Here is an 18,674-nt window from a genome sequence, read left to right as displayed (position 1 = left end):
TCTGGCCATGAACTGTACAATTCATGGGTGTGTCGCTGGGGATTCAGAAGTGAAGCTATAAGACATGTTAATTCGCAAACAAGCCGTGACAACCGTGATTCGTGTGTGGCTGTCTGACTGGTGCGCCGTCAGGGGAAATAAACGTCACAGGGTCATCGGCTGCCGACACATTTCTGAGGCTGCAGGGTGGAGAGTTACAGGCTCGGTGTGCAGAGAAGGATCAAACTACAAAGACGCTTCGTAGGGCTGGAGTCACAAGTGGTGGAGGAAGATTCTCTACTTATCATTAGATTATTACTTGCATGCATGTAAAAGCAGGACTTTACTGTTTGTTGAGGTTGGCTGAGCTCATTTTGAACTATCTATGCTGACTATTATGCCTTCGAGCCAGCAGCAGCCACAGCGGGAGGCATTATGTTTTCCAGCTGATATCTCAACAACCCCTTAAAGGAATTTCTTCAAACTTCTTACAAATGTCCACTCGGGCTCACAGATGAAGTGATTCGATTTTGGTGACCTCATGTCCATCCTGCTCTCCGCAATATCTCAGAAACACCTTGAGGGAATTTCTTTAAATTTAGCACCAAACCATCAGTTGCAGGTGAAGGGTGAAATGCTTAGATTTTGGGGGTCAAAGGTCAAAGGAATAAAGACATAATAGAGACTCAATCTGTACCTGAAGAAACTTTATTCCTTATAAAAGCCATAAACCCTTTACAGAGTCACTTTGCAATGACTGAAGAAAAAAAAGAGGAGTATAAATACACCTTTTTAAAAGTGTGGTAATTTCCTAACCATGGAACTGCACTCAAACAATGTTAAGCCACTGTTTCTGCTCACAATCACAACAGACTGTTAAAAGGTAGAGGAAAAAATGATTTACAAAAATTCAATGGATTTTGTTTTGAACATGTCAGACACATGCGGGAATGAATTCATTTCCAATCTGTTTTGGCAATGGTAATCAACGTGGGAACAAAAGGCCATAGAGACCGAGAAGGACAAAGACTTAATTTTATGTCTCCGTCACTCTCGTGAAGCTGGCTGACATGAATAAATCACTGGATAGAAGAATCAGAGGAAGAGAAAACATCTCTTGGATCACAGTGTCATTTTAGCAAACATGCCTTCCATCATTTCGTTGCTGTAGTGTGTGTATATGTGTGTGCGTGTGTTTGTGAGTGAGGCAGCTTAAAATAACAAATGACAGTAACTGCACAGCAGCTGAAAGAGAAGAGGGACTGCAGGACCAGTGCTGTCCTACAATCATTGAGTAAATCCCACCTCCAATATACGATACACAGTCAGATAGCAAACATCAACCAAGAATCCAAATAAGAAACTCCACTTGATTACTCAGTAGATTCAACCAATCGATTCCAAACTCTTTGATATGCCAGTCTTTCATTAGTCCTAATTTGTGTTTGATTAAGTTTTCTCACGCAATCTGTACAGCATCACAACTTTAGTGGTGCTAATTAAATGCCGTCTCTTCATCTCATGCGTTATGGAAGTAAAATGAAGGCCTTACGCCTGACTGAAGGCATCATCGTCAGGTAAACGTTTCACATGCATATGTTTGTCTGAGTTACATCATCTCCAGTATCTACGGTATCCTACCTAAGGGTTACCAAAACATGATAATTAAGAATAATTAGCTGGTTGCTTCATTTGTGTGGGGACGCAGACAATTTTCTGTCCTCTTCTTGGGATATTACACCCACATGGCAATGACAAACATGGGCACAGAGCAGAGGACATGTAGCCTCAGAGGAAATGAATCAGATGTTAATTAAAAGAGAAATCTGTAATAAATCATAAAATGACCACAATATGTCATCAAAGATCAAGGACACATACTGAGTAAAAAACGTCTCTGATAACAACAAGGAGGGGGCAAGGGGAAACAACTTGCTTCAACCATAGATTGTATATTAAATAGGATTTCAACCCATTTAACATACAGTCTATGGCTCCAACTCGCTATTTGGACTGCTCTACTCATTTTTGCATGTGCAATTGGTACATATTGCTCTTTAACCAGTGGCAACAATGATGGCAGGTAAATAGTGTGAGTGTGAGAAATACAAGTTCCATCTGGTTACTGACAACCCCTAAGCTCTTTTTAATTATCATGTTTTACTCATCAAAACCTGCTGGAGAACGACCATCCATCTTCAGTCGTGTAAAAGATGATTATACTATATTATATGACAAAGCTTAAAAGATTTTATAACTAACTCAAGTGTGATCAAAACATAATGTGGAGAAATCCAGTTCCAAGATCACATCTACTGTAGCCCTTTTTAAGACAGAGATGGGTGTTAAACAACAGTGTAGGTGGTTTGGAACTCTTCAGGTCAAGCATCTATAGTTGGTCCACCTTCAGGCTGTGGCCACTCCAGTGTCGTAATAAATATTTTTGCATAAACAGATCAGATGTTCCGCCCTAACGACCTGCCGAAGAACACGTGAATACGTATGTGTTAATATAATCCGTCTGTCTGCACGCCCTCAGATGTCTCCATGTATGTCTGTGTGTGTGTGTGTGTGTTGATGTGTACCCTTCGTTACACCTGTAGCATTTGAACAAAACCAATGTGTCTGAAAGAGTCTGTATCAATCAGTATTAATGTCGCACAGGTTTCTAATGTGAACATTAATACGAAGAAGACATTTAGTCCACTCCCAGGGCTCGGAGCTGTCTCTCGATCTCGTCATCAGAGATGGTGGTTTGTTTGGAGGAGGCGGCGCCCGGGAGACTCTTTCCTGCAGCTGGAGCGCTCACCATCTGGAAACACACATGGGCAGAAAAATCCCATTAGCGGACACACTCGATTCAAACTTAACACACACACACAAGCTATCACAGAGCTTGGTACTTGTTGGAGGATTGGCTGCCATGTACAGCTGCCCACAGACACTCCAAGGCCAAAAGGCAAGTTCAAATTTGACCACAATTATTTTTTATAAATTATTATTAATTATACTGGAAACTATTAATTAGGGCTTGCAATATATCTATATTGTGATATAAGCCAACATATTGACTTGTCTTAGATTTTGGATATTGCTATATTGTGACAGGGCCTAAGTGTTGTCTTTTCCTCTTTTTAAACAAGGAAACTAATAAAGAATCAGGCTTGCTAGCTTGCTAGCTGTATTTAGCTTGGGCTTCTTAGGAGACTGAAGGTCCATGTTTAATCTTTTAAGACTCACCTTACTACAGACCAAACAACTGGACTGAAACCACTTGAACAGGGGTCTTAGTTGTCTTCCAAATTCATTCTGGTGTAGTTTGTTTGTGGAAACCAAACCAATCAACCACAGGGATTTATGACAGAAGGCAGGGGATTTTAGCAAATTTAAGGAGCTAAACTACTAATAAATCCATGCTGACTGTGAAAACTGTTCAGCGAATGATCTTATAATGTATCTGCTGAAGCCATGTATAGACTATATTTATGCAAATAACTTTGTAGCCATGACATGTAGGTATTTTCCCTGATTAACAGGTCAAAAGCTGTTTAAACTGCTGTTGATGCATCCTACTCGGTCGGAGCCAACTGTTGTATAACGAATGTTATGAAGGATGCGGTTTCAATCATGCTATTTAAACAGTGTGTTCCTTCATTTTTAGAGCCTTTTTTTATCAAATGTCATATAACCTAAATATAAGCTGCCACCAAAGTCCAGCATCACATAAAGGATAGAATGTTTTTGATGTAATCACCCTTCCTTCTTTTTTACTTTTGTTGGTTTAAAAGGCTGCATTACAGTAGAGTGATGTAATTTTCTGAAGTTACCACTTAGATGGTCTATTATTTGCTTTCAATTAGTAATTATGTCCACAGTTCTCATGATTATTTAAGAAAAATCTCACCGTGTTAATATTTTGAGAAAGAACCAATAGTCATCCATACAATAATGTTGCAATATTGATATGTATTCGGTCAAAAATATTGTGATATTTGATTTTGTCCATGTCACCTTGCCCAAAAACTGTTATGTTATTAAAGACAAGTGTATATGGAGATACTCTTTCAAGCCAAATCACCCAGCCCTACTATTAATTCCACATAACTCCACGCCACTTTCATACTGCATAAATACTTTGTGATGTCCCTTTAGTTTACAGCTTTAATGCAAATGGATGTCAATTATACAAGCGATATATTTTACAGCATCAATCCTCCTTCATTTGCAAGAAAAAACAGGATAAAGTTGAATGAAATCACTCTTCTACTTTGTTCGATCTCTCCTTTGAAAGTTTGGTTTTGTTGTTTAATGGTCAAATATTTTGTGAGATGTTACGTTCTTAAGGCTGTTTAACTTGTATTATACAAGCGTTAAAACAATCTGCCACTGACCACTCAAAGGCATAATTAAAATAAGCGGATCTCAGTTCATTTTATTACATTATTAAATGACCTTTGTTTTTAATGAACCCCTTTCTTCTGACAATAACACATATGGCTTCTTATTTACTTACCAAACTACTGTAGTTTATGAGTCTTCTGACTTCCTTTCAGCTTGAGGGTTGACTGAGAAAGCTTTCATTGTCTTGCTTTTCCAAGTAAGCTCATCATACAAGAGCAGAGAATCATCTGCTTTGTCTTTTATTGTGATTGAGCAGGAAATAATTACCCCCTCCCTGAATTCAAAAACAGTTTTGCAGGTTTTTTTGTGAAACGTGCCCGTTTGTTCTCTCCAGCTGTGGGCTTGTTTATAGGACAATTTGTGGGTTTGTACATTGTGTTATGAGGGGTAATAACTCATGAAGCCCCCCAGGGGGAGCCAGACACTCAGCAGATGGGCAGCCTGGCAGTTAAACAGACTCCAGTACAGAGGAGTCAGAAGAGCTGAGGGCTAGCCCCACCATGTGGCAGCTGGAATACATTTTAACAGGCGAGTAAAAGCCATGTGGAACACTTACTGCTCAGTTCATGTTGCTGGGGGATGGATACTCCATTAAGACCAGCTACATGTGTAAAAGTGTGGTACAAGTTTAAGTTTTGACTTCTATATTACTGAAAAAAGTTGGATTGTTTCTACACATTTAAATAAAATTCAAATGTTTTCCAACAGTAAGTTGTGTAAAGTTATGGTATAAAGCAGTGATTCTCAAATGTTTTCACATCAAGGACCCCTAAACCGTCACAAATTACACCACAGACCCAGACTTTATATTATTTTGTCACAGAGTCCTCCAGCTTTTGCTTTTAGGTGTTTTATTACAGAAAGTGTGTAGTGTTTCCTCTGTCATTTTAAAACAGTTGTGGCTTTGAGCAGTAATTACAATTTTGACTCCTAACTGTTGCTGTTTGAGTAAAACTTAAAGTTGAGGTCCTAATGCTAAAACTCTTTTTTTTTTTTTTTTTAATATTACATCATCACTTCTAAAGCATCTGAACAAGACTTAGTTTATTTATAGCCAATATTAAGGCCAAATTACAATGGTTATACATATTTCAGTTGTGGTAAATGGTGTGCCACTGCTAAATTAAGAGGAAACATGGGCCTACAACAGTTAATCACATTCTGTCATTGTGACACTTATGGATGGAATTTACAGTGAACATAAAGTGAACAGTGAACACCCTCCAGGAACCCCCAACCCCTAAACCCCCCCCCCTCCCCCCCCATTTGAGAACCACCGGTATAACAGATAAATAAGGTTAGTGATACTCTTCTTCTTTTTCTCTCTTTCTCATGTTGAACTTCTCACCTTTCCTGAGATCTCAATGCCGATTTCATCCAGAACCTGGTTGACAATGTCCTGAGATTCCTCTTCATCCCCAGACTCATTAAAGATTTCATCCAAAGTGTCGTTGACTGGACAGGAGAGTGAGGCAGGAGGGAGGAGATAAGGACAGATGTTTCAAGAACAAGTCGAACACATTGATTTTAAGTCACGGTCTGCACTTTAGAGTGAGATAGTTAACATTTTGCATCCAAACTAGTAAATGTACGAATGTGTGGATGCCTGCATGTTTGCATTTGCTCTTGAAATTAAAAGGGTTCTCTATATACAGTTCATGTCACAATCATACTTTCATATTGTCTCATTAAAACACAAGTCGCTCCTCACACCATTCACATGTATCCAGACAATGTGGTTTCGGCGAGCCTATAAATACCAGAGCTCTTTGTGTGTGTCTATCATGTGTCCTTACTCATTTCCTCGGTCATGTCCAACTTCATGTTCTCCTTCTGGAAGTCCTGCATGGTCTTCAGGGTCTTCTGTGGATCCATCTTTTTATTCACCGCTTGCATTGTCTGTACCCATCATTAAGAGAAGGTTAGAGAACTATTAGTAATGTTTTGAGCAGCAGTCTCTAAGAGCTGCTCTTGAGCAAAATAACAAAATAGAATTAGATGGATGTAGCAAATAAGACCTTCAAGCTCGGTTTTTCTGTTAGCCTCATTGTTACACAGCCTTCTTTTTCATCGTAGGAGTGTGGTAAACTATGTGTACAAAACTAAATTAAGCTGAAACAGAAGTTTGATTTAAAATGACTAAATAAGTGGTTACATGTATGAATTTTCTTATCAAATATGTAAAATTTCACATCAGTTGTATTTCAACAGGAAAGTCAAGTTACAACATTTTGACTTGGTCATATAGAATTATCATTATGGATTTTTTTTTTTCATTTTCTCAATTAATCAATTAGTTTCTTGGCCCATAAAATGGTGACAAATGTTGAAACTGTTTCTCAGCCCGAAGTGACCTCCTCAAATGTTTTATTTTGTCCACAACCCAAATATATTCAGTTTACTGCCACAGGGGACTAAAGAAACCTGACAATATTCACATTTTAAAAAGCTGAAGTCATAGAATTTGGTATTTTTTTCTGAAAAAAATGATTCAAAACTAACCAATTGATTAACTGATTAATCCCTGCAGTTCTAAATAAAATACAGCTGGTCACCATGTACTGTATATTCTCACAAAAATACTTAAGACAAGGCAGTATCCTAAAGAGCAGATTCTAGATGTTTTCTACACTAATTACAAATCAGCAGGGTATTGGTACTCCATACTTAAAGTACTGACTAAAATAACTCAGTATCAAGTAGTATCAAAACTTCTCCAGTCAAACAATACCTGCATTTGACCTTTTTTGTACCGACATCTTAAAAACAATTATGGTTGTGTTGCAGCTAATTGCAAAGCATTCTTCGATTTAATGTGACGTGTGATTGGTCCACTACCACAGCATCTATCTCCCATACAGTCTGTTGTGTCTAAGTTGACAGAATTGGCGGTTCAGTGTGCCAAAATGTCACCAAAATGTTCTATGGCTATACTACCTGCCTGTGGCATCTTAAAAAAAAATCATGAGGGCTACCATTCTCAAGATGGGTATCAAATAAAACAGGAAAAGTGCTGTATTGGTTTTAAGGGAACTGATATTGGTACTATTAGTGTAATTTTTTTGAAACGATATTCAGCCCTACAAATCAATGTGTGACAAGGAAATTTAATTAGGTTGAGAAAGGCTTGCTCTGCCTTTATTAGCACATATGATGATAGAAGTACTAAAAAACACATACTAACTCACAAATACGAATCTCCTTCCTTCCTGTGACAGAGCAGTACAAACATGGCTTACTTCCACAGCTGAGCCTGACACAAAAGAGAATATATCTCGCTGTCTCTACTTTGCTGACATACTGTTCCAAACCATCGCGGACTCACCGCTCCAAATGTTGTGAGAGGACTGTGCTGCACTACTTCTTAAAGAAACTGAAGAGAAGCCGCATTTTTGCTTGGAAAATTGTGCATGTGTGTGAGCGCGTGTGCATCTGTGTGTAAACAAACTTTGTGCACGTCTGACATAAAACAATTAACACGTTCTCTCTGAAACAGCCGCACACCCACCTCATCACACTCCATTAATCTGAAGCCTAATTATATTTGACCTGTGTGTGTTTGCTAAGTCTGACTCTGTACAGTACATCGCTCCTGGCCAATTACTACCTCTCACACTTCATTAACGACGACGACAACAATGCGAGACTTGGCTTTAAACATGAACAGATCCCACATTAATACTTTAATTACGACACTAAAATATTGATAGGAGTAAACACTGAAACTAGTTCATATGCAAAACAGAAGCGCACCTTACTTTTTACAGTGAGTTGAATGTAGTGGATATAAAATGTCTAAATGGCCATTTAAAGGGATAGTGCAGATTATTTGAAGTGGGGGTGTATGAGGCACTTATCGATAATCAGTGCTACTTTAGATGGCAGTTGGTACCCCTGACAATTTGGAAAACCAGAGAGGAGAATCAGCACAGAAGCTAAGAAATGTACTGCTGTGGACAGGATCAGCAAGAAAACATAATGCAACCTACATGTAAGATAGACCCACCTAAAAAAAACTCAGTTTAAGTGTACACTTAATGTAGAATATTGTCATATTTCATATTACTTCAACTTGTCATTAGACAGCATCTTTCAATGGGAAACTGCCATTTATGCAGGGCAAATATCACTCTCTAAGCTCAACCAGATTCTTTCAGCAAAACCAGTAATTTTACCTTGCAGGACCTGGGAGTTTCTGGTCTACACTCTTTCAGTCAATTTGTTTGTGTTATTGTGCAGCTTTGATGAATCCAGACCAACTTTTTAACACATAGTTAAGTCAAATAGTAACAAATTAAATGATCAAGGCAGCAGTAAAAGTTTACCCACTAGATAAAATGACTGGTTTTGCCAATGGAGTCTGGTTGCTTAGCTTTAGTTTTGCTGTTCGGCTGCCTAACAGCAAGGTAAAGTGGTGAAAATATGCTAAATATTAATACTTTTTCAACTCTACCTCAGACCAGTTGTGACGGACAGAGCGTGGGATCTTACCTTGGCTGTGGAGGCCATCGCGCCGGCCATCTTCATTTGGGAGTTCATGACCTTAGTCTGAGTGGACATGGAGGTGACCTTGGAGCTGACAGCGTACGTGCGGTTCTTTTGCTTCCTCACCCCGACCAACTGCTTGGCGAGAATCTTACATGCTTCCCTGTTGCCGGTCTTAGCCATTTTCTTGATTTCTGCCTCCTGGAGGGTGAAGAGAATTTGGATATAAGGACTTGACACCAACAAGTCTGAAATTTATATGCACAATACAATTCATTAGATTTTATTTGCATTTAATTTTTGTTTTCAATCCAAGTTGCCAGGGGGACTTGAATGATTCGGTTTAGATTTCATTGTTTAAAAATGTTTAGTGTTTTAGTGTATTTGTTTTAGGGGGGTTTGTTGTAACATGGAGGGTATTTGTCAAAGACAACATTTAAGAAGTTAAGAATATGTATTACAATACAATCACAACACTTTGCAAAGGCAACTCACTCACAGACATGTAGACATCCCAGTCTGGAAAAACATATGCACCAAAAACTCCTAATGCTTCTTGTGTTTTTTTTTTTTTTTTTGTTGTTTTTTTCCAGACGTACTTTTAGTTGACTATAATAACGTTGCTCCATGTTCCATATTACAGGATGGTATTGTGTCACAGGGAAGGAAGCAGATGGAGCAGCCACTAATGGCTCCAAATTTTAATTCAACAATATTGTAGATATCTGGAACAAACCATCAAGGCAACTGAGAGCCTTAATGTCTCCTGGTTTTATGGGTATGTAAGTAATATGCCCTACGGTGAAAATTACATTATATTTATTTAAAGATAATGTTCCTCTGTATGAGCATATAAATTAAGAAAATAGAGGGTTAAGGGCTGCACATATTGCAGATCAGCTCTAGCGGAGCAGCTCCCTTGCACAACAGATACAGCCCTAAATGTAACATATGCACACACAACCAAGTATTATTAGTATATAGTATATATATAGTATAGTTGTGCATGTATGTATAACCTATGTATTGATAAACAAACAGACATGTATCTACAAAGCACCCATGAGACCAGTGTGTTTGCAAATATAGACATAGTAAATAAAGTCATTCAGATCAGGCCTTACACGCTGGCAAGCAAGTACATGCTTTTATCTTTGGTAAACATCAGAAAACACACTGATGCCTGCAGGGATCCTGTGTGTGGGCACGAGTGTGTGTGAGCATCCCAAGAGACCACAATGGAGCTGCAGGTTGCAGTAAGCTAGCCAGGCCTCTCGGCACTGCTACCTACAGTACGACAGTCCCAACATGTCTTGTTTATCTCTTTTGTGTGAGCTAAAAGCATCTTCAGGAAACAACAATCAATTATTAATGTTTGATGAAGCAACAGACATTCCCCACTCAGCTCAGCGCCTCTCTGCTTCTCACACACAAACACACACAGACAGGTGAATTAGGTTCAGTCTATATTTGCTTGCCTGTGCACACACACACACACACACACAAAAATCAAATTAAAGCCATGAAGGAAAAACAATGTAGGGCTGAGTGCGGGGGAAAAAGCACACAGTGACAATAATAATGTCAACTGCGGTGTCTTCTGAATGCTTTCACAGGGAAAAGATGCAGATGAGTGCAATGGGACTGCTGCCGATGTGAAGTTTATAATGTCTTATTTACAGCCCTGTCAAACAAGGAGGAAGGGGCTGAAGGGGTGTGATGGATAGATAGTGCTCTCTAAAACATGAAGGAATATGATGCACAAATGTGAGGCTGCCTGGTAGGAAGTGGGAAGCTTTACGTATAAAAAAAAGGGGCCAAAGACTTTTCTGAACAACAGATGAAAAATGTGTTGCAACAGAAGCTTCAATCCAAAGACATTTTTCTTGAAAATCAGGTTGTGTTTTCAATGCATTTTTGTTTCAGGAAACCAAATTTCATACAATACAAAGTGTTTACTGCTCTGGCTAAAATTGACCTAAAACAAGTTTAACAACAAAAGCAGTAACTTAAGCAACTGTCAATCTAGTAAAACAGATGTAGCAACAAAGGACATCACTCTGAAAGGTGCTGTAAGCTACATTCACTGCCACCAGAGGTCGCAGTAGTGGGAGCCTCATGGTACCTCATGATTCGATCATGATTAAGGGGCCTACAATGCGATTAGGGGTGCAACGGATCACAGTTGGCCTGTGGCACATAAAGTCTGCCCTCACGGTTTGGTCCACATTTAATCCACAGACTAACTTAATCGTAGTGTAAAATACAGTTTTACTGTCGCTATTTTTTAAGTAATAACTCCCTCAACCTCTAACGCAGAGTAATTTTCAGTGGTTTAACTGACAAACTGGACATGCTTGTAACAGAAATACATCATGAGAATGTCACGTTTATTATAACTTCGGCAATGTCTTCTGCTGCTCCTGTGAGTAACAGGTGAGTGTCAGAGTTCCCTCTGACACTCACAGGAGCAGCCTTCAGCCTGTCTGTGACACAGCCTTCAGTGTTGATTGGCTTACATACATTATTATATTATTGTGTAACCAATCAGATAGTGCCATGGACGGGACATTGAGTGAGACTACGGAATGTATTATTGTACTTAATAGTGTATATAATGTGTGTATCTATTGTGTGTATTATATCTATCATCTACCATCTAGAGAACACACCATCCACAATTAATTAATTATGCTGATTAATAGACGATCTCCATTCGCTCCGCCGTGTTTCACCTGCTCTATCCCTCCCCCTCACCTGCTGACTTTGCTGCTATGGTCTGTGTGACAATCACACCTCCTCTGCACAGAATAACACACAAAGAGACTCTCCTGTTTAATGTATATGTCTACTTATGCAGCTGTTCTGTAAAAGCTTGCAAGTACACCTGGTTACAACAAGCCCCTTCCATCCAGGTCAGCTGCTACTGTCAAAACTGAACCGCAGGCGAAAAAAAATCAAAATGCAAGGGTGAAAGTGATGACATCAGTCAGGACTTTAGTGCAATAATAATAATAATTCATAGCAAAACATGTATAAAATGCTTAACATGAAAACAGATAATTATGACATTTATAGTAAAACCCTAAAACAAGGAAAATAATCATAAATATCATCATAAATAAGCCAAAATAAATAATAAATAATAATAATAATTCCACAACTACTATTAAAGCCATTTTAATGAATGCAGTTTTACTACACTCTGCATTTAGTGTGCTTAAACATGTTCTAAGACAACCGGGCTGTCATCATATGTGCACATGCATGGTCTGAGGCAGTTCAAAATTAGTAGTTTACGAAGTAAAGTACGAAGAAATTCATATAGCAAAATACTGATGAATCCCAGATATGTGCATAAATCGTTTGCATGGTTTAAGCACAAATTTGTGCGTATGCACTGTTTGTGAATGATGCCCATTATCTCTAGAAGTAACACCTAAACTATCTAGATCAATGAACAGCACTACAGGCCAGAAGAAAAATAGAGAGATTGGATTTTGGAGTAAACTGTCCCTTTAAGCAGAAAATGAAATTGTGATTTGCTAAAGGGACGCACCCAAACTATGTAGTACGTGCATACCAAGCATGTTCTCCAGCCTCTGCCACCTCTGTCTCAAAAAATCCAGACTTCTGGACTAGTGTGCATGGCAGGGGGCAAAAGACGGTCATGATTGTGCTAAAAAGCAAACGTGGGCCATTTCCATTTCTTAGCTGAAGTATCTTTTATTCAGAGCTTCCAACAAAGCTTTAAAAAAAAGACTAATTAGCGGAAGGCATTAATGAGGAATAAAATCTGGTTCCCTAGGGAGGTAATTATGTCCTGTATGATATTTACTTAATACAACAGAGGGGAGAGGACACAGCCGTCTTCTTTCATCTTTCAAAGACGGGAAATGTTATGTGTGTCTGCGCCTTATCGTGTAACTCTGTGTGAGTGTGTGTGTGAGTAGTCTCACTTGCCTACAGCAAAGCCACCACACCAGATCGTTCTTGTCTATTCATTAACACCCATTAGCCAATCAGGCTCAATCCCAGATAGCAGGAAGTGAATGTAACAGGCATCTCTAGCTAGTGTGTGTGTGTGTGTGTGTGTGTGTGTGTGTGTGTGTGTGTGTGGTGGGAGAGCAGGGGGGTCTTAATAAAGCATTGATGCAATATCAAGAAATTTCTGACAAATGTGTGTGTGTGTGTGTGTGTGTGTGTGTGTGTGTGTGTGTGTGTGTGTGTGTGTGTGTGTGTGTGTGTGTGTGTGTGTGTGGTCCCACCAGTTGTTTCTCTTGTTTCTCAAGCGCTGCTCTGTCTCTGGCGATGTGTCTCTGAGTGACACGCATCTCCTTCGACTGTTCCCTGATTAAGTCTTTGGAGAAACACAGAAGGGAGATAGATCAGTTCACACTCTATAAATGATACAAGACCTGAACATTTGTGACACCTAACTACCTTTTCCAGACACCAAAATGCAAAATTCCAAATACAATCACTGTTGATCACTGTGATCACTGTTTCTCAAAGCCCAAGGTGACCTCTTAAAATAAGAGAATTTGGAAATTTGACCTTAAAAAATGATTCCAAATGATGACTAATTGTGCTCTGTGTAGCGATGGGAAGATAACTCCAGTCTTGAAATCTGACATCACCCATGACTAGCCATAGTCATGACTGATGGCATAGACAACAAAATCAAAAGCACATATAGAGACAGTGCAGTACAGGTGAACTGGTAGAGACATGACAGAAATTTTTGTAAACCTGATTATGTTTTCAATTTGAACATCACGTTGTTTCTTCCATGAGCAGCGGAGTCTGGAAAGGGTAGGGTCTGGGTCAGCTGGCTTAGAAGAAATCTAAAACATCTATTCAGCTGCTTAATAGTGAGCATGTGCGGGTGTGCGCCCACATGCACACGAAATACCACAGAGTAATAAGCAGCAGAATGCATACTGACACAGCCAACTGTGGAAGTGCTTGGACAGCTCACACGCCAATATTGAATCAGCTCTAATAACCACCCACACAAACACAAAGTGGCATCATGTGAGATAATATATGACCCTTAAATCACACATTCATCCATGACTCCTGAGTAAGAGGCAACCCAAAGAATTATTGCCTCACACACACACACACACACACACACACACACACACACACACACACACACACACACACACACACACACACACACACAAACTCTCCACCACTCTGCTGTACTGACTACTGAAAATAACCCAGTCAGATTTATCTGAATACAGCTGCTCTACAGGGCTGGGCAATACGGCGTTTAAATCATGTCTAAATATTTTTAGGCTATGCCACGGATATGCAATATATATCTATATACATTTTCTCCAAAATAACACAGTGTAAATCCTCAGATATTGATGATCTTATAGAATATGATGCACTGCTATAGACTGGACTACCCAAAAGTATATTAAATAAATAACTCTATCCATATTGCAACAGCATTCAATTGAAATGGGATTTTGGACAAATTTTTAAAAATTACTTTACTGTAATGCAGCAATATCAACCAGGAAAAGACAACACTCATGCCATATCACAATATAACGACTTTTAAAATTTAAGAACTATAACAATATACACATTTTGTCTAAAATAACAGTTCAATCACTTTCACTCATTCATTCATTCATTCACACATACATAGTATAAAATTTAAATTAGGGATGAACAAAATGGAGAAAATTAAATATCACAATATTTTTGAACAAATACCTCAATATCTATATTTATCATTATTGCAAGAATATTGTAGGGATGACTACTGGTGATTTCACAAAATATTACCACAAAGAGATATGAGATAAATTATCATCAATAATGTGGATATAATTAGGTAATAATAAGGTAATAAAATAGCTCTGGTGAGTTCAGAAAATTACATTAGGGCTGCAACTAACAATTATTTTCATTATACATTAATCTGTTGATTATTTTCTCAATTAATCAAGTAATTGGTTGATCCATATAATGTCAGAAATTGGTTAGAAATGTTGTTGAGTGTTTCCCAAAGCCCAAGATGACTTCCTCAAAATGTCTTGTTTTGTCCACAACTCAAAGATAATCACTTTACTGTCATAGCGGAGTAAAGAAATCAGAAAATATTCACATTTACAAAATTCGAATCAGATAATTTGGTTATTTTTTCTTTTAAAAAAGACTCAAAATAGTAGGCGATTAATAATTGATTACTATTTGCAGCTCTATTCTATTGAATTGGCTTCTGAAATTCAGATTTGAGATTTACCTGAATCTATAGAGTTGGGCAATATAGCTTATAAATAACATCTCAATAGTACATATTCACAAAAAATCACAAAATATTAATAAGAATTTTTTTTTTTATAAATAATCATCATTAATGTGGATATAGTAACTAAGACAAGTCTGGCAAGTTCAGAAATTATATCACTTTCTTGTAATTCAGCCTTTAAAACCTGGAAAAGACAACAGTTCTGTCATATTAGGATAAAATGATATCCAGAATCTATCTAGTCTCATATCATGTCGATATTGATATAATGTCGATATACTGCTCAGCCCTACCACTTTATTATACACACGCAATATCTTCATAGACATTTGGAGTCTATACTGAATCTTCAACCATAAATACAGTTAAAATTCAGGACTGATACATTAATCATGTCCAGTGAATTTCATTCATTAAGCCTAAAATCACTGATTATAAATTTGCAGATAAACTCCAAAAATACCTTTAACAGGGGAAATAAAGGAAGAAACTCCTGTAAGAGCAACAGAGAGGAGATCCCTCTTCCAGGACATACATGTGGCAACAGATAATACATAGCAATTAATGAATTCTTTGGATTTGTAGAATTTAAACATTTTATTGGTTAAAAAAAAACATTTGATTAAATTTTATACATAAGTTGCTATATAATAAAAATAGAAAATATCACTTTTTGGAAAAATGAACCACTGTAAAAAAAAAAAAAAAAGCTTATTCTTTCTAAAAAGTTCAGGAATCATGAACTTGGTCAAGACACGTCACTGCATGGGAACGGCGCATGTACAGTATACGTATAAGGTGACGTGCCGCCAGCGTCTCAAAGTGGGAGGGATATCGTCCTACAAATATGTGTGATCTAGACCGACCCCCCCTCTATTCACCAAATAACCAGAAACCACTTTTCAACCACCCAACTAGGGGCAACAGCCAAAAAGACAGCGTCCAGAGAGCAAGAGATGAGAGAAATTAAGACCATGAGATGGAGACGGCAAAATGTCACAGCCGAGACGACCTGACACTGGCTTGGTATGGAGCGAAGGTAAGACAGCACTCAGCACAGTAAGTACAGTATGCAGATGATCGGTATGGCTGAAACTGGAATGACAATGATGGGAGGAGTAGATAGGCAGTGCTGTGAAAAGATTTGCCTTAACCAGCAGAGCCTATTTTTAAACCTGCAGATAATATATACACTTTGATATTCTTGTAGAATTTTCCATTCAAATAAGTTTCAGGAGAGGTGAAGTTTAACTTGCCCTCCATCTGTAAATCCAGCCCTTGAAGTCAATATAATCACTATTTGAAACAGTCTAATTAATTAAATTTGATAAAAGAGAGGCTTTCCATTTTGACCTTGTGAGACTGATTACCTAGCCTGGAGAAAAATACCGAGGTGTTTAGATTGAAAAGCTTAACAAATTTTTTGACATCACTACATATGAAATGATGATGTTGATGATAGAGCTGCAATGATGAAACGATTATAAATCCACTATTAAATTAATTGCCAACTACTTTTATAATCGATTTTTAATCATTTTGAGTCATTTTATTTCTGAAAAGAACATCTAAATTCACTTATTTCAGCTTCTCAAATGTGAATATTTTCTGTTTTTTAGGCCACTATGCCAGTAATCTGAATAGCTGTGGACAAATCAAGACATTTGAGGATGACACGTGGGCTTTTGTGAACAGTAATCAATATTTTCACTATTTTCTGAGATTTTATGAATGAAACAATTGATTAATTGAGAAAATAAGCAACAGATTAATCCATAACAAAAATAATCATTGATTGCAGCCCTAGCTGATGATGATATTATGTTATTATTGTTGAAAAAGGGGAAGGCAATATAAGATTTTTCCTCTACGTGCTCCTTCTTCGGTCATGGAGTGTGTACTAAGTAGTTTGTGTTAAAGTGTACCATCTGTTTTAGTGAAATTGGTGTCAGAAACTATACATTAAAACGATCAAAATAAACAAAACTAACTAATCACCAACTTAAAATACTACATCCAACTTTTAAGGTCAGCATGATATAATGTCATATTATAACAACATTTCCTTTAGATTACAAAATTTTATCAGACTGGTCTGGATAAAATGGTAGGCTAGTTATTTTGTCAGAGCACAGCAGTCTCTTCAGAGACTGTGTGAAATACAAATGGACAGTAATGTAGCTTAATGAACGTCTTCCTGAGAAAGTAAATGCGAGCGATGGGCCTGGGGTCTCATTAAATATTAACAATAAACATAAGATATATGTCTGTTTAGTCATTGCTAAACAACAGCTTAACCTTAGCTATAGTTGAGCAGTACAGTCACCTTCTTCCTGTATTGACCTCACGTTAACTGATACCTAACAAGGAGGGTTTCATCTGCAAGTGGGAACTAAGCTAAACGACCCAAGTATCACTGTTTATTTTTGTTAACTACACTGTAAACCAGCAATACGTGTGACAAAAATAGCATGTTAACCTAAGCTAACACATCAAGTTTGGCAGCTCCTCGACGCTGCTTTTAGACTTAAGTCAGCAGTGTGACTGGTGGCTCAGCTGAACAGGTTAAACAAGTTAGCGTTACATTGGGGATAGCTAATTTAAGATGGGAACAACACAACAGCCTGTTTGTACAGCCGGGCTACAAACAAGTTAGCTAGCCTTTTACACACAGTAAACTTACCTTCGGCAGTCTTCTTCTTGAAAAGGGAAGCCATGTCGCTGCTTTGTAACAACTTAAATACCAAATACAAATCCTGTACTGACACAAACGTGTGATTCCTATTGTCAACACCGCCGTTGTAAGCCGTCACACCGGGGCGGTGGGTCAGTTTAGCAGCCTCGGTTTCCTGGTTGACTTTCTGTCGTCGGAGTTCCTCCCTCAGCTGACTGACTCAACGGCTCCACGTGACGTCACGGCGGGACTCTCATGCTGCCTTCTACGCGCCTCGTAAAATGCTCCACCGTAAGCAGAAAAGTGTGCCTCGCTCGTCGAAATGTGCCAAGACACGGTGGTGTTATTGTCTGTCGCGTCTGTTTTCGATGTCTGGGCTGCACATGTACGTCACCCGGACGACGACGTGTGTTTTGTTTGGATCCAGAGATTCGTGCATCAATGTTTGTACAGACGTGGGAACAATAGAAGCCAGACAATAGCAGCCCTTCTTGAAAAAGTAGCCAGTTCGATAATCAGTGACTAACAAAAAAAGTAATTCATTGTGTTTAAATTGAGATACTGAAACATCAGTACTTTTTTAAACTCGTTTGGTTTGGCATTGAATTTAGACTTGTATTATTCCATGCGGTAAGTGAAGGCAGCATAAAGGCAGAGGAATGGAAAAAAGTTCATCTGCAACAAAGACATTGGTTATTGCTAAATGATCAGGTTAAGCAAGCAGATGAGGTCATATTGACCATTGACCGGTAATCTGCTTTTTTTTTTTTTTTTTTTTTTTGACGGATTTTACTTTTACTGCATATTTAATCCAACTGATGTCTTAATTGGCTCTCCCTTCCTTTCAGTCTAAAG

General features: G+C 38.2%; 1 protein-coding gene across 1 annotated transcript; it reads right to left on the bottom strand.

Annotated features, from left to right (window-relative positions):
• Positions 1–1,954: 1,954 nt before the first annotated feature.
• chmp2ba (charged multivesicular body protein 2Ba) lies at positions 1,955–18,027 on the bottom strand. Its single transcript, XM_084725372.1, has 6 exons — positions 17,829–18,027; positions 13,134–13,225; positions 8,872–9,066; positions 6,177–6,279; positions 5,729–5,835; positions 1,955–2,791 (listed from the first exon to the last, which is right to left on the bottom strand). The coding sequence occupies exons 1-6, from the start codon at positions 17,860–17,862 to the stop codon at positions 2,678–2,680; spliced, it is 645 nt and encodes a 214-aa protein (XP_084581498.1). The 5' UTR covers positions 17,863–18,027; the 3' UTR covers positions 1,955–2,677.
• Positions 18,028–18,674: the final 647 nt, after the last annotated feature.

Source organism: Lutjanus erythropterus, chromosome 8 (genome assembly GCF_056507025.1).
Source record: "Lutjanus erythropterus isolate fLutEry1 chromosome 8, fLutEry1.hap2, whole genome shotgun sequence".
In the NCBI taxonomy this organism is placed as follows: domain Eukaryota; kingdom Metazoa; phylum Chordata; class Actinopteri; order Lutjaniformes; family Lutjanidae; genus Lutjanus; species Lutjanus erythropterus.
The sequence above is the reverse complement of the archived record's forward strand: the minus strand, read 5'-3'. Positions and strand labels throughout refer to the sequence as shown.